We start from the raw sequence: 12444 nt of genomic DNA, 5'->3' as shown, positions 1-12444 counted from the left end.
AAGTTTTTTAAATCTGAAAGTACAGACAAGATAGATTTAACTGCCCTGGATAAGCTAATTCTCTTACTGAGTACAGATAAGTATACTATAGCCATAACCATCTTCTTAATGGCAAAAGGAGACATGAAACAAGACACCAGGATGCGAGAACACTTCCTTAAAGTTTACTCAAAGCATCAATTGCTCTTTAAAGAGCCTCTTTTTTGGCCCCCAAATGAGAGGTCGCAGAACCTCTGCACCCTGAAACCACAAAGCAGCTTCTGCTAGTGGCTCTAAAAAGAATAACTTCTCCTGGCAGATGAGGAGATGCATTTATTTCCTTTTCTTCTCGTCACATCCCTTCTGCTGTGTCCCAGCCTCACCTCTCAATATTTCCTCTGTTAGCACCTAATCCTTCCAAATGTTTGTGCTTCTCTATAACTCCTGAAAAAAAAAAAAAAAAACTTTCTTCCTTCCCCAGGCAGGCAGGCTTTCTTTCTGTTGTTTCACCCTAATGCCTGTTGGTTCAAGGAAAATGTCTATGAAGGGCACAGTGAATTAATACACAAGTCCAGACAGCGTTAAGGCCACCTTGATTTACATTGCAATGGAACCGCCCGGTGCAAACAGTATTGTCTGCTGACTGCCTAATGTCACCTCTGAAGTCATAAAAGGAAACACCCCGGCTCTTGGTGAAGAGAGGCCCTGTCAAGCAGGCAATGGAGTGATATGAAACAGAAAATTAAATTCCATCTCCAGCCACCTCTGAAGTGAGAGTCGGGCCAATCGCACACCATTTCTTCCTGAACTCCGGATCCCCTGTCCACTTACCCTACAAAGCAAAGGAAAGAGCAGAACATTTCTTCATGTCTTGCAGGTTTATCCTGGCTTTGCTGTCCGCATGTCAATGTGCCCACAGAAGCCTGGCAGGGACTAAAGGCTGTGTTCTGAAGCCCTCTCTCTGGGTTGCCTCCCCCTGGACAATCGTGCCCTGCAGCTTACACCAGACCAGAGCAGCCAAAGGCATGACACAGGCACCAGGGAACGAAGGGACTGAAAAAATGTCAATCTGGGAAGCACCATACATCCATTTTCAAACAGGGAACACCAGAAGTGCAGAAATGGAAGAGAACCCCCCATATACCTTTAAAAGAAGAGCTGCAATTAACACATAGGATTGGGAAGTAGGGAAGGAGGCAGAATGCAAGATGTAAAGCCTCATTTCAAAGGAACCCAGCAACCAGACCCCAAGCAACTTTAAAACATACTGAATTTTCAAAATCAGGACACACGGAGTATCATTACTTCTAAAAGCAAAGAAGTAAAGATACCAATCCTCAAAAGTAAAATTTAATAGCCTTCATCTACTTGGAGGGCGGGGTGCAGAGGAAAGGGGTAAAAGGGTAAAAATCAGCTAGCTGTTCCAGAGTTATGTTTAGCTCTACAGCCTTTTTTTTTACAACCTCTAGTTCACGCTCATCTTGAATTTTCTGAAGCTCGCAGTTATGACCCCAGTGTGAGCATAGACAACAGAAAAATGTCCAATAAAACATTATCACAACTTTCAGTGTAAGACAGTGAGGAGTCAACAAGGTCTGATTCTCCCTCTTCCAGACTGTTTACATTCTTACGGAAGTACACAAGTCTACACAAAATGACAACCACGCATTTTGATGGCAACAGATAGCTGCTTTAGAAATGTGTCAGGTTGGGAGAGGAAAAGTTATTAGTAATAGGGCATCACGTGGAGAAATTACCAGCAGCTGATGTAAATTTTCACCCCTGAAACAGAGCAGGTCTAGGGAGAAAAAAAACTGGAGCGGTTTTGATCTTCCTCCCACTGCCTGTCTTTATTTACCTGAGATGGAGAGCCTGCCCCAACCGGAAAATCAGGTGGCTACTCCCACACAGGAAGGACCTGCTTCCTGAGGCAGCAGGAGCTGGTTTGGGCGCTGCTGTACCAGTGCTTAGGCAATGCTGTCTTTCTACAGCCTCTTGAGATTACACCACCATCATATCATAGCATATCATACTATACCATATATTATAACATTATCATAACATATCATATCGTTACCATATTATACTATACCATATCATACCATACCATATCACATCATTCCACACTACATCATATCATACTATACCATATATTATATCATTATAACATATCATATCATTACCATATTATACTATACCATATCATACCATACCATATCACATCATTCCACACTACATCATATCATACTATACCATATATTATATCATTATCATAACATATCATATCGTTACCATATTATACTATACCATATCATACCATACCATATCACATCATTCCACACTACATCATATCATACTATACCGTATCATTACTATATCATGTCATTTCCATATCATACCATGTCATATCATATCATTTATATATAAAGCAGCACTGAGGGAATGGAAGGGGATAGAAAGGGAATCAGCCATCTCACACACCCTGGGATGTGAAGGGGGTGGCAGATACGGGGAGAGCCCCAGGAGCCCGGCCCTTTCTGGATTTCCGGTGACATATGTCACCCACCAGCCCTGGCAGCAGCAGAAGTCCAGGCTGATTAGGGTCACTCAGGAATATGTGCACTTTCTGACAGTCATGAGGGCAAGACAGGGGAGCAAGAGATAGCTTTAAGGTCCAGTATTTAAAAAGTCAAATAAGTAAAATTTATGTTACCTCTAGTTTGCCAGATTTGTTTGTCAATTCAAATTTTTAAAAAATCAGACATTTGTTTAAGGGCTAAATGGCTCAGCCTCTCATCTGGTGGACGCTCTAAGAAGGGGGATCTTTCAGCACTTGGTGGGAGCCACTGGGGGTTCTAAGGCATTCTTTCTGATGAGCACAAGGCCAGAGAAAGGACTCCTCATTTGGGGATATATAAATTAAAAAACAAGCCCCCCGGGAAGGATAAATTAGGAGTATGGCATTAACAGATACACACCGCTATATATAAAATAGATAAACAACAAGGATTTAATGTATAGCACAGGGAACTATATTCAATACCTTGTAATAACCTATAATGGAAAAGAATCTTAAAAGATATATATATATATATATCTGAATCACTTTACTACACACCTGAAACTAACACAATATTATAAATCAACTATAGTTCAGTAAAAAAAAAAAAAATAGGAATTAGAATAATACCTACCTCATCAGTTCTACTGCATGTAATAAATAAATTAACATATGTAAAAAAAAGCCTCCCAAGTTATAAAACTTATTAAAAGATTCTCTAACTTAGGGATAGAACATTATTCTTAAGATGCAGAGAAAAATCTTACTTCAGAAAAACATTTACTATAAGAAACAGAAGAAACCTTTAGAAAGCATTTGCTTCATGTTCTCAAGAAAATATGAAGAAATGGAAGGTGGGGCTTAAAAGGCGACTTAGATGCTTTCTAAGATATAAACTGAGCTGATAAGAAGGAGGCTGAAAGAAGAAAAAAATTGTAACATCTAAAAATGTAATAGATATACTGTTTTAGACAGGGCAAAACAAAATTGACACGAAGAGAAAAATAATTCAGGAATGTAGAGGACAAATTTGAGAAGCCATACCAGAGAGCAGAGGAAAAGGACAAAGAGAAAAGCAGACTCAGAAAGAGAAGTGAAGTTGTTTGCACGGGACCGGGATGGTGGGTAAGAGGTATAGTGACGGAACACAGAAAGTGAAGACTGTCTTCTCAAAATAAAAGCAGACTCTGTGGAACACAGCGAATAATCAAAGGTATACTACACAATTTTTTAAATTTAAAAATAACCTGGTCAGTGGATTAAAAATGCTTATAGACAAAATTAATCAAAAGAGGTCGTTGCAAAGACATAGCACTGTGAATTTTTTAAATTTTCAGTTCAAGAAAAAATCCTGACAGGATCCAGTAAAACAAATGATCAAATAGGTTACTTATGAAGAAATAAAAATAATATTACCTTTATTTCTCTCTCAGAGTCCTAACAGCCTGAAAATAGAGGAATATCTTACAAAAGTTTTAAGATGAAAATTTTTTAAAAGTGGAGTTGTGATGCAATAATTCACTACTCATGGATGAAAAATAAGAATTGCATTCTTAAATATCTGAAGTTTCAGAAACACTACTATCCACATTCCAAAGCTAAAACTATTAGAAGAAAGAAGACATGCCAACTGACCAAGAAAGGAATGGAAACAAAACAAAAGAAATGAGGAGAGGATCATTTAGAGACAAACGTCAAACACTGAAAAGAGAATCTAAATGGTATTTTTTAGATTTGTAAGCAGTTGTTTAATTCAAATTTAAAAAATAGTAATTTTCAAAGGAGAAAGTATATAATAGAATAATAGTAACTTAATAAAAAGCCCACCCCTTTTGCCATGTGCTAAAAGAAGTTCTAGAAGGAGGAAAGATTTAAATAATTTAAAATGAGAGATGTCCACTTATCTCAGGGTACTAAATATGTCAATAAATTATCAATAAATTAATCAATTCAAAAGTAGAATTGACAATAAAAGTAGATATAAGTGACATGAATACAGAAAAGTTGAAAACTTCTACAGATTAAATAACCACAGACATAATTAAATGTTAACTATATTAGAAAGCCAATTTAAATGCATGATAAATAAAAGTTTGATATTTTTGACACTAAAAGTAGATATAAGTGACATGAATACAGAAAAGTTGAAAACTTCTACAGATTAAATAACCACAGACATAATTAAATGTTAACTATATTAGAAAGCCAATTTAAATGCATGATAAATAAAAGTTTGATACTTTTGACACTTATAAACCTCTTGTAAATCAACAAGTAACTAGAATATCTTTACAGTAAAAGAGACAAGGTTATGAAGAGCCAATTTAAAAAAAGAAGAAGATGAAGAGGGTGTGGAGAAAAGGGAACCCTCCTACACTGTTGGTGGGAATGTAAGTAAGTTGGTGCAGCCACTATGGAGAACAGTATGTTCTTCAGGAAACTAAAAATAGATTTACCATACGATCCAGCAATCCCACTCCTGGGCATATACCCAGACAAAATTATAATTCAAAAAGATACATGCACCCCTATGTTCATGGCAGCACTACTCATAATAGCTAATACACAGAAGCAACCTAAATGTCCATCAACAGATGAATGGATAAAGAAGATGCAGTACATATATACAATGGAATACTACTCAGCCATAAAAAAGAACAAAATAATGCCATTTGCAGCAACATGGATTCAGCTAGAGATTCTCACACTAAATGAAGTAAATCAGAAAGAGAAAGATAAATACCATATGATATCACTTATATGTGGAATCTAAAATATGGCACAAATGAACCTATCTATGAAACCAAAACAGAATCATAGACATAAAGAACAGACTTGTGGTTGTCATGGGTGGGGGTGGGGAGAGGGATAAGCTGGGAATTTGGGGTTGCTAGATGTAAACTATTACATTTAGAATGGATAAACAACAGGGTCCTACTGTATAGCACAGGGAACTATCAATATATCCAATCTAGTGGGATAAACCATAATGGAAAAGATATTGAAAAAAGAATGTCTATATGTGTAAAACTGAGTCACTTTGCTGAACAGCAGAGATTGGCACAACTTTATAAATCAACTATACTTCAATTTAAAAATTTTTTTAAATAATAAAAAATTTAAAAGAAGATGTAAATGGTCAACAAACATCTTAAAAATTAAACACAATGGTAAACAAATAAATACATATTAAGACAACAGTGAAATACTATTCTTGAGTATGAAATTTTAAAAAATGAAAAGAAACTCTAATGCACAGAACTGGCAACAATTTGTGATAATGGTCACTCTCATATACTGCTTACAAAAGAATAAATTGGAACAACTATTGTTGTTGGACAAGTCATAGCAACACTTTAACATTTTCACATATTCTTTGATCAAGCCCCTCCACTTCTAGGAATTTATCTGAATAATCAAGATTGTGTGTAAGGCTATAAATTTGTTCATATTAGAGTACACATCAAAATCAAAAATAATAAACAACTGAAGTGACCAAAGGGAAGAATAAATAAATTACAGTACGTGCATACGTTCAAACACCATGCTCTAAAAATTATGTTGCAGAAGAATACTAATGACATGAAGAAAAGCTCAGATGCTGTTTACAAAAACGTTACTAATCCATACCAAAATACGCATAGCAAAATTACTAGATATGTGCATATAAAATTACTGAAAATATGAATACTAGCATTTTTTTCGACATTGAAATGACAGGTGGTTTTCCTTTTCAGTGTGTTCATCTAAAAACATACAATAAAATCTCTGCAGTAATGCTCCCTACAATAATATGAGTTGGGATATAACATGACTGACTTTTGATGTCTGCCCTTTACTGAACCCCAGTTCTCAAGAGGGACAAATCAAGTTCTACTGCAGGGAGGAAGGGTCACAGGGAATGGAAAGAAAGGTCATTAATGGCAATAGCAGGTGAACCTCTCTAGGAAAGCAGAGAAGTGGAAGTGGGGTCCCCACAACTCTGGTGGACTTGTAGTCCAATCCTCCCAGATGGGCCAGTGAAAGAGGCACCAACTCAGCAGGACATTCAAAGAACAGTGGCTTCTATCCAGAAAGTCCCAGCCAGCCACAGGATCCTGAATCATCACCGTGGATATTAAAGCCAAAATGGACACTGCCACTAAAAGATGGAAAACCATAACTGAGACCTAGATGATTTCCTTGGAGGGACCCTGGAATTCCAAGCCAGACAGTTACACACACTTGCTCTGACCATGTCATTAATGTCACAATAATCCGATCTCTCATGTCTAATGACTGAATATTTGGGAGCTCACTTACCACATTATGGCAGGATTTTATTTGGTGTCTTTTATAATCAAAAATGAAATTAATATTATTTAAGAACACATATTAAATTAATATTTAAGAAAAAAAATTCCAACCACTTGGAAATTTAAAAGTACTCTCCTAAAAGACAGGCTGAAAGCTAGGCCTCTTGCACCAAACAGACAAGCTGTGAATGCAAAGGAAAAGTTCTTGAAGGAAGTTAAAACTGCTACTCTGGGGGTCGGGGAGAGTACTTTCCTAAAGAACTATGGGGGTAAAATTAAAATGTTCTAATGTAATTATAAATAATTTAGAATATATTTTTAAAAACCAAAACACTATGTATCCAAATTTACAGAACAGGTGCAAAGCTGCATTCAAAGGAAAATGCATAGTAGTAAATGTTGTCACAAAGAAAAAGGGAAAAATCGATAAATGAAGCATTCACTTCAAAACATTAAGTTGGAAAAAAAGAAATGATATTTTAAAAGATAAAAATAACACAAAGGAAAAAAAAACCCAAACAAACCAAAAAACAAACAAAAAAAACAACCACATAAAGGAAATAGAACACAGAAATACATCAGAAGTGAGAAATAAATCCAAGAGCTGTTTGTTTGAAAAACAAACAAACCAATGACGCATACTGACAAAGTTTACTAGAAAGAGAAACAATCCATTGTGATGGGGTCATAATTTGAGAATTGTTAGTATATTTTTCTCTTTTGTCTTTCTGACTTTGACATGACTTTTCCCTAGTTATTCTGAAGCATTCTTTGGGGGAGTATAAAGAGATAAAGACTTTTTCCTAAAAGAATGCAAAGAGAAAGAATAAGGTAATATTCAGCTTTGGACAAGTGAAATAGGATCTGCTACAGCCCCAAGAAAAGATTCTCTAAATTCCTCCCATTATGCCTCTTTAGCACATTAACTACCTTACCTGCAAGACTCAGCTCCTGGAGCTTTCCCAATTTTTTTTTTTTTTTTTCACTCCCAGTCCCCACAATGTACGCTTAAGGCTCAGGTTTGAGTCAGGACAAAAAAAAAAAGAAACTGTGATGCAGGGGAACCTGCACATTTCCAGCCTAGAGCAAAGATGGAAAAAGGAGAAAGAAAGGAAAGAGAGAGCTTTGGCTTGGAGAAAGGTGAGGGTAACAACAAGGGCAGATGGGGCTTTGTCTCCTCCCCCAATTAGGACTCTGGAAAAAGATCACTTCTTGGGCAGTCTTCTACCGTGAAACTAACTTAACATAGGGTCACATCCACTTTGTGGGGCAAGTAGAGGGAGGTACTGATACTTAAGCTTCCTGAACCAGCCTTGGTCCGTGTATGTTTAGATAGGGCCCCAAAACAGTGGGGAGGCTGGCTGAAGCTAGCCAGCTAGAGCTGGGTGAGGTAGCATTGTAGCAAATGTTGCAGAGGACAACTCAGGATGGAACTAAAAGAGAATCTTCACCGGATCCCTGAAATGTAGCATTAATGGGAGCTCAGGTGAGACCAAGACAGTGGAGAGTACCAGCAGGTGGAAGGCCTGAGGGAGAAGAATGAACCACAAACTGCAGCTTTCATCGCTGGCTATCATCAGGGTACCCATCCAGCAGATGGGAAATGGACAACATCCCCTTGGAGACTAGAGGGTCAAAGGATACCATGATCATGAACCCCACCTCTTAACTCTACCACCGCACCTCAGCCCCTCTCCCCCTTAGATCTGGGTATCATCTGAAAGTCAGAAAAGATGGTGGAAACAATCTGAAAGAGTGAGCATTTGCTCCCAGAGAGAATAAACATACCAGAAAGGGTTGCTTAAGTTGGCACATCTGACTAAGCTTTAACCTGGACACACACACACACACACACACACACACACACACAGACACTCCACCTTGCCCAGCACCTGTGAAAGACTACACAGCAGGCAGATTAAGAGTGTGGGATTCTGGGTCCACATGGCCTGGGTCTGACTCCTGGGTCCACAGTTTGTCAGCTCTGTGACTCTGGGCAGTTGACTCCGTCTGCCTGTGCCTGTTTCCTCATCTATAAAGTGAGCATCTTAAGAGTTTCTCTTAGTATTTTTTGAAGATTAAGCGAGCTAATAAATGTAAAGGACTTAGATCAGTGTCCACAATAAGCATTCAGTAAATGCTGGCTACCCTTATTGCTTTTAGTATTATTATTATACTATTACTTATACCTTCTACCTACAGTCGGGGCTCTTGGAAGAAGATCAGACCAGCTACAGAAAAATCAAAATTATAATTTCTCTACACAACCGAGTAGTATGGATTAAAATTTGTACCCCTGCCGCACAAATAATCAATCATAAATGATAAAGGGGACATAAAGTAGATCAAAAGACAAGTTTTGAAAAAATACAACAGAATGGTACAAAATTTAAAACCTTAATAAAATGAACCACATTCTGAAAAAAATATGAATTACCTGTATTAGCTCAAGAAGTATGCCAAGTAGAAAGAAGTACGCCAAAAGAAGCTGAAAAATTCATCCAAGATTTACCTCCAAAAAGGCCTATGACCAGATAATTTAATTAGTACTTTCTAAGTCTTCCCAAGGGACAACACCAGAATGTATAACAGTACCAGGACTTGGAAAAAGATGCAACGCTCCCCAATTCACTGGAAAACTACTACCTATAATACACAATCCTGTATAAAGTAAAAGTACAGGCTAATATTTTTCTCTGAAGCTTTGTTACCCCAGGATCTCTCAGTGCCTCTGATACACTGTGAGATTCCAGTAGGAGGCTGCAGAAGGCAATGTCGTGCTGCACTTCAAGATTCCTTCTGGGATCCCCCAAACCCTTCTGATGGTCATGCAGGAACTACACCAGAGCCTTAAGTCATGCAGTTAGAAAATTAAGATGGTTCAAGATCCAAGAATACACAGAAAGATACATAGGGGAAAAGGGATTCACAAGACATAGAGGAAAAGAGACAGTATACAAAATGGGAAAAATAGGGACTTCCCTGGTGGTGCAGTGGTTAAGAATCCGCCTGCCAATGCAGGGGACACAGGTTCGAGCCCTGGTCTGGGAAGATCCCACATGCCGTGGAGCAACTAAGCCCGTGCGCCACAACTACTGAAGCCCGCGCACCTAGAGCCCGTGCTCTGCAACGGGAGAAGCCACGACAATGAGAAGCCTGCGCACTGCAACGAAGAGGAGGCCCTGCTCACCGCAACTAGAGAAAGCCCGCGGGCAGCAACGAAGACCCAATGCAGCCAAAAAGAAATAAATAAAATAAATAAATTTATTAAAAGAAGCAAAAATAGTAGCAAGGCTGAGGCTCAAAGCAGTAGATCCTGCTGGTGAAAATGTAAACTGATTCAACCCATCCAGGAAGCAACTGGCCAAATGTATTCAGAACCTAAAATGTACATACTCTTTGATCTAATCATTCAACTTCTATCAATCCACCCCGGAGAACTGAAAATGCAGATAAAGATCTACATACAAGGATGTACTTCATAGAATTATTAATAGCAAACAAAACAAAACAGGGAACAATCTAAGTGTCCAAAAATAAAAAGTTATATAGATTATGGCACATTCATACGATGAATTATGCAACAATTAAAAGCAATGTTTTACAAAAAAAATTGTAATAACACATATATGTCTGATTTTTTAGGGAAAAAAAGGCAGAACAAAATACAATGTACAATCTTAAGTATATTTCACAAATACATGTACATGGGAAAAACTCCTGGAAGAATATAAACCCAAAACCTTAATATGATCTCTGGGTGGTGGGACTCCGAGTGAATATTTTTAAATCCATTTCTCATATCATCTAACTTTCTGCACTAAGAATGGATTACTTTTACGACAGGTTAAAAAGAAAAGATAAAACCCAAATAATTATTGCACATGGATAAATACTCCCAGGAGTGACAAAGAAAAAATTTGTCTCCATTCACTAAGGACAAACACATCAACACTGAGCACAGAATCCACGCTCCCAAACGTGAATCTTACACCGGTGCACTTGAAAGCATAAAGACACAAAGCAAACCAACCAAACCTCTCAAGAGACACGCTGAGCTGCTTCTCGAGGTTTTCAGCACACCATTATCGCGAAGGGAACTCAGCACCCATTTTTTTCAAAGTGCAGCTGCTTTCCTATCTCCCTTGGTTCGAAGAAATCCACATCGAGGGACAGGCTTTACAGGCGAGGTTGAGGGAGTGTGAGAGTTACACGCGCGCGTAGGCACACACATCCTCTCTCTCTCTCTCAAATCCACTCAATCGTGTGGTCCCAACCAGACAAGTCGAAGCGAGCCCCGCGGTGCAGCCGCGCCCCATCCCCGAGCCGCGGCCGCGGCGCCCCCGCCCTCCGGCCGCCCGGCGCCGCGGGTACCTGTTCGTGGTGCGCGGGGGCCGGGTCGGCGGGCTCCCGGGCGTCCTCGGCGCGGCGCGGGTGCCGTGGATGGCCGCCCTGCTTTCCTCCACCAAGAACCTGCACAGCCGGGAAGCAAACTAAGTTGGGGAGCAGTGGGCTGGCAGGCTCGGCCTCGCGCTCGCAGCCCAGCGGCCGGGACATCCTCGCGCGCCCTGGCTCCCGGCGCAGCTCCCAAACCCCGGAGTTTGCGAAGAGGCTCGGGGCGGGAAGAAAGGGAAAGCGCGGACCCGCGGGGAGAGCCCGGGTGACCGACGGGGAACCCGACGGCACGTCCGGCGCCGCAGCTCCCTCGCCGCCCTGACCGGTCCCCCGGCGCCCCAGCCGGCGCCCGGCCGCGGCTAGCGTCGCCCCTCCGATACTCGCCACGCACCCAGCCCGCCTCCCGGACGCCCCCGTCCCACCCCACCCTCAGGCCGCCGCTGGCCGTCGGCTCGTCCTCGCAGCGGCCGAAAGTCCGCGCGCCCGAGAGGAACGGGGGGAGGGGGCGGCCGGGGTCCCCCGGGGCGCGGCGGTGGGTTACCTGGGGCGGGCGGGCGCGTCGGTCGAGCACCAGAGCAGGCGCAGCAGCAGCAGCAGCAGGAGGCTGGCGAGCAGGGCGAGCAGCGCGCCTCCCGGCCGCATCCTGAGCCACGGGCGCAGCCGCCGCCGCCGCCGCTGCCCCGGCGAAGCGCAGCCCGGGCGGCCCCGAGTCGCGCCTCCCGCCGCCGCCGCCGACGCCGCCGCAGCCACGCACACCTCCAGCGTTCAAGGCGGCGGGGAGGGAGGGGCGGCGGCGGCGGCGGCGCGCGCCCCCGGCCCCGCCCGCCCGGTCTCGGCGGGCAGAGGTAGCCGCCGCGGCCCGGCTCTCTCCCCCGGCTCCCGCCCAGCCCCGGATCGCTGTGGCAGCCCGGCTGGCGGTGGCGAGGCGCCCAGCTCGCCTCCTCTCCTCCCGGAGGCGCTCGGCGCTGCTGCGGGCTCCGGTCGCCGCCGCCGCCGCCGCGCGGGGTCACCTGAAGGTTGGGGCTCGGGAGCTGGACGCCGTGCTGATTGGGCTCCAACTTTCCTGCGCCCTCACCTGCCCCTGGGCGGCCGCGCGCTCTTCCCCGAAGCCCACGCAGCCCGCCGAGGCGGACCACACCTGGCTCTGCGCCCCTGCGGAGAACAGCGAGGGCTCGGAGAGGCGGAAGAAGAGGGAGGGAGGGCCCACTTCCAAAA

The 12444-nt window shown here is 42.3% G+C and overlaps 1 protein-coding gene across 1 annotated transcript in view; it reads right to left on the bottom strand.

Moving 5' to 3' along the window:
- ST8SIA6 (ST8 alpha-N-acetyl-neuraminide alpha-2,8-sialyltransferase 6) overlaps positions 1 to 11871 on the bottom strand; it is a 131222-nt gene extending 119351 nt beyond the window's left edge. Inside the window, exons 1-2 of the mRNA XM_059915269.1 lie at positions 11771 to 11871; positions 11209 to 11307 (exon numbers count right to left, since the gene is read on the bottom strand). Of these exons, the coding sequence (XP_059771252.1) occupies positions 11209 to 11307; positions 11771 to 11871 (200 nt within the window). The remainder of the gene's footprint in view (positions 1 to 11208; positions 11308 to 11770) is intronic.
- Positions 11872 to 12444: the final 573 nt, after the last annotated feature.

The sequence above is a fragment of the Balaenoptera ricei genome, chromosome 2 (assembly GCF_028023285.1).
Source record: "Balaenoptera ricei isolate mBalRic1 chromosome 2, mBalRic1.hap2, whole genome shotgun sequence".
Classification (NCBI taxonomy): Eukaryota; Metazoa; Chordata; class Mammalia; order Artiodactyla; family Balaenopteridae; genus Balaenoptera; species Balaenoptera ricei.
This window is presented reverse-complemented; position numbering and strand designations above follow the sequence as displayed.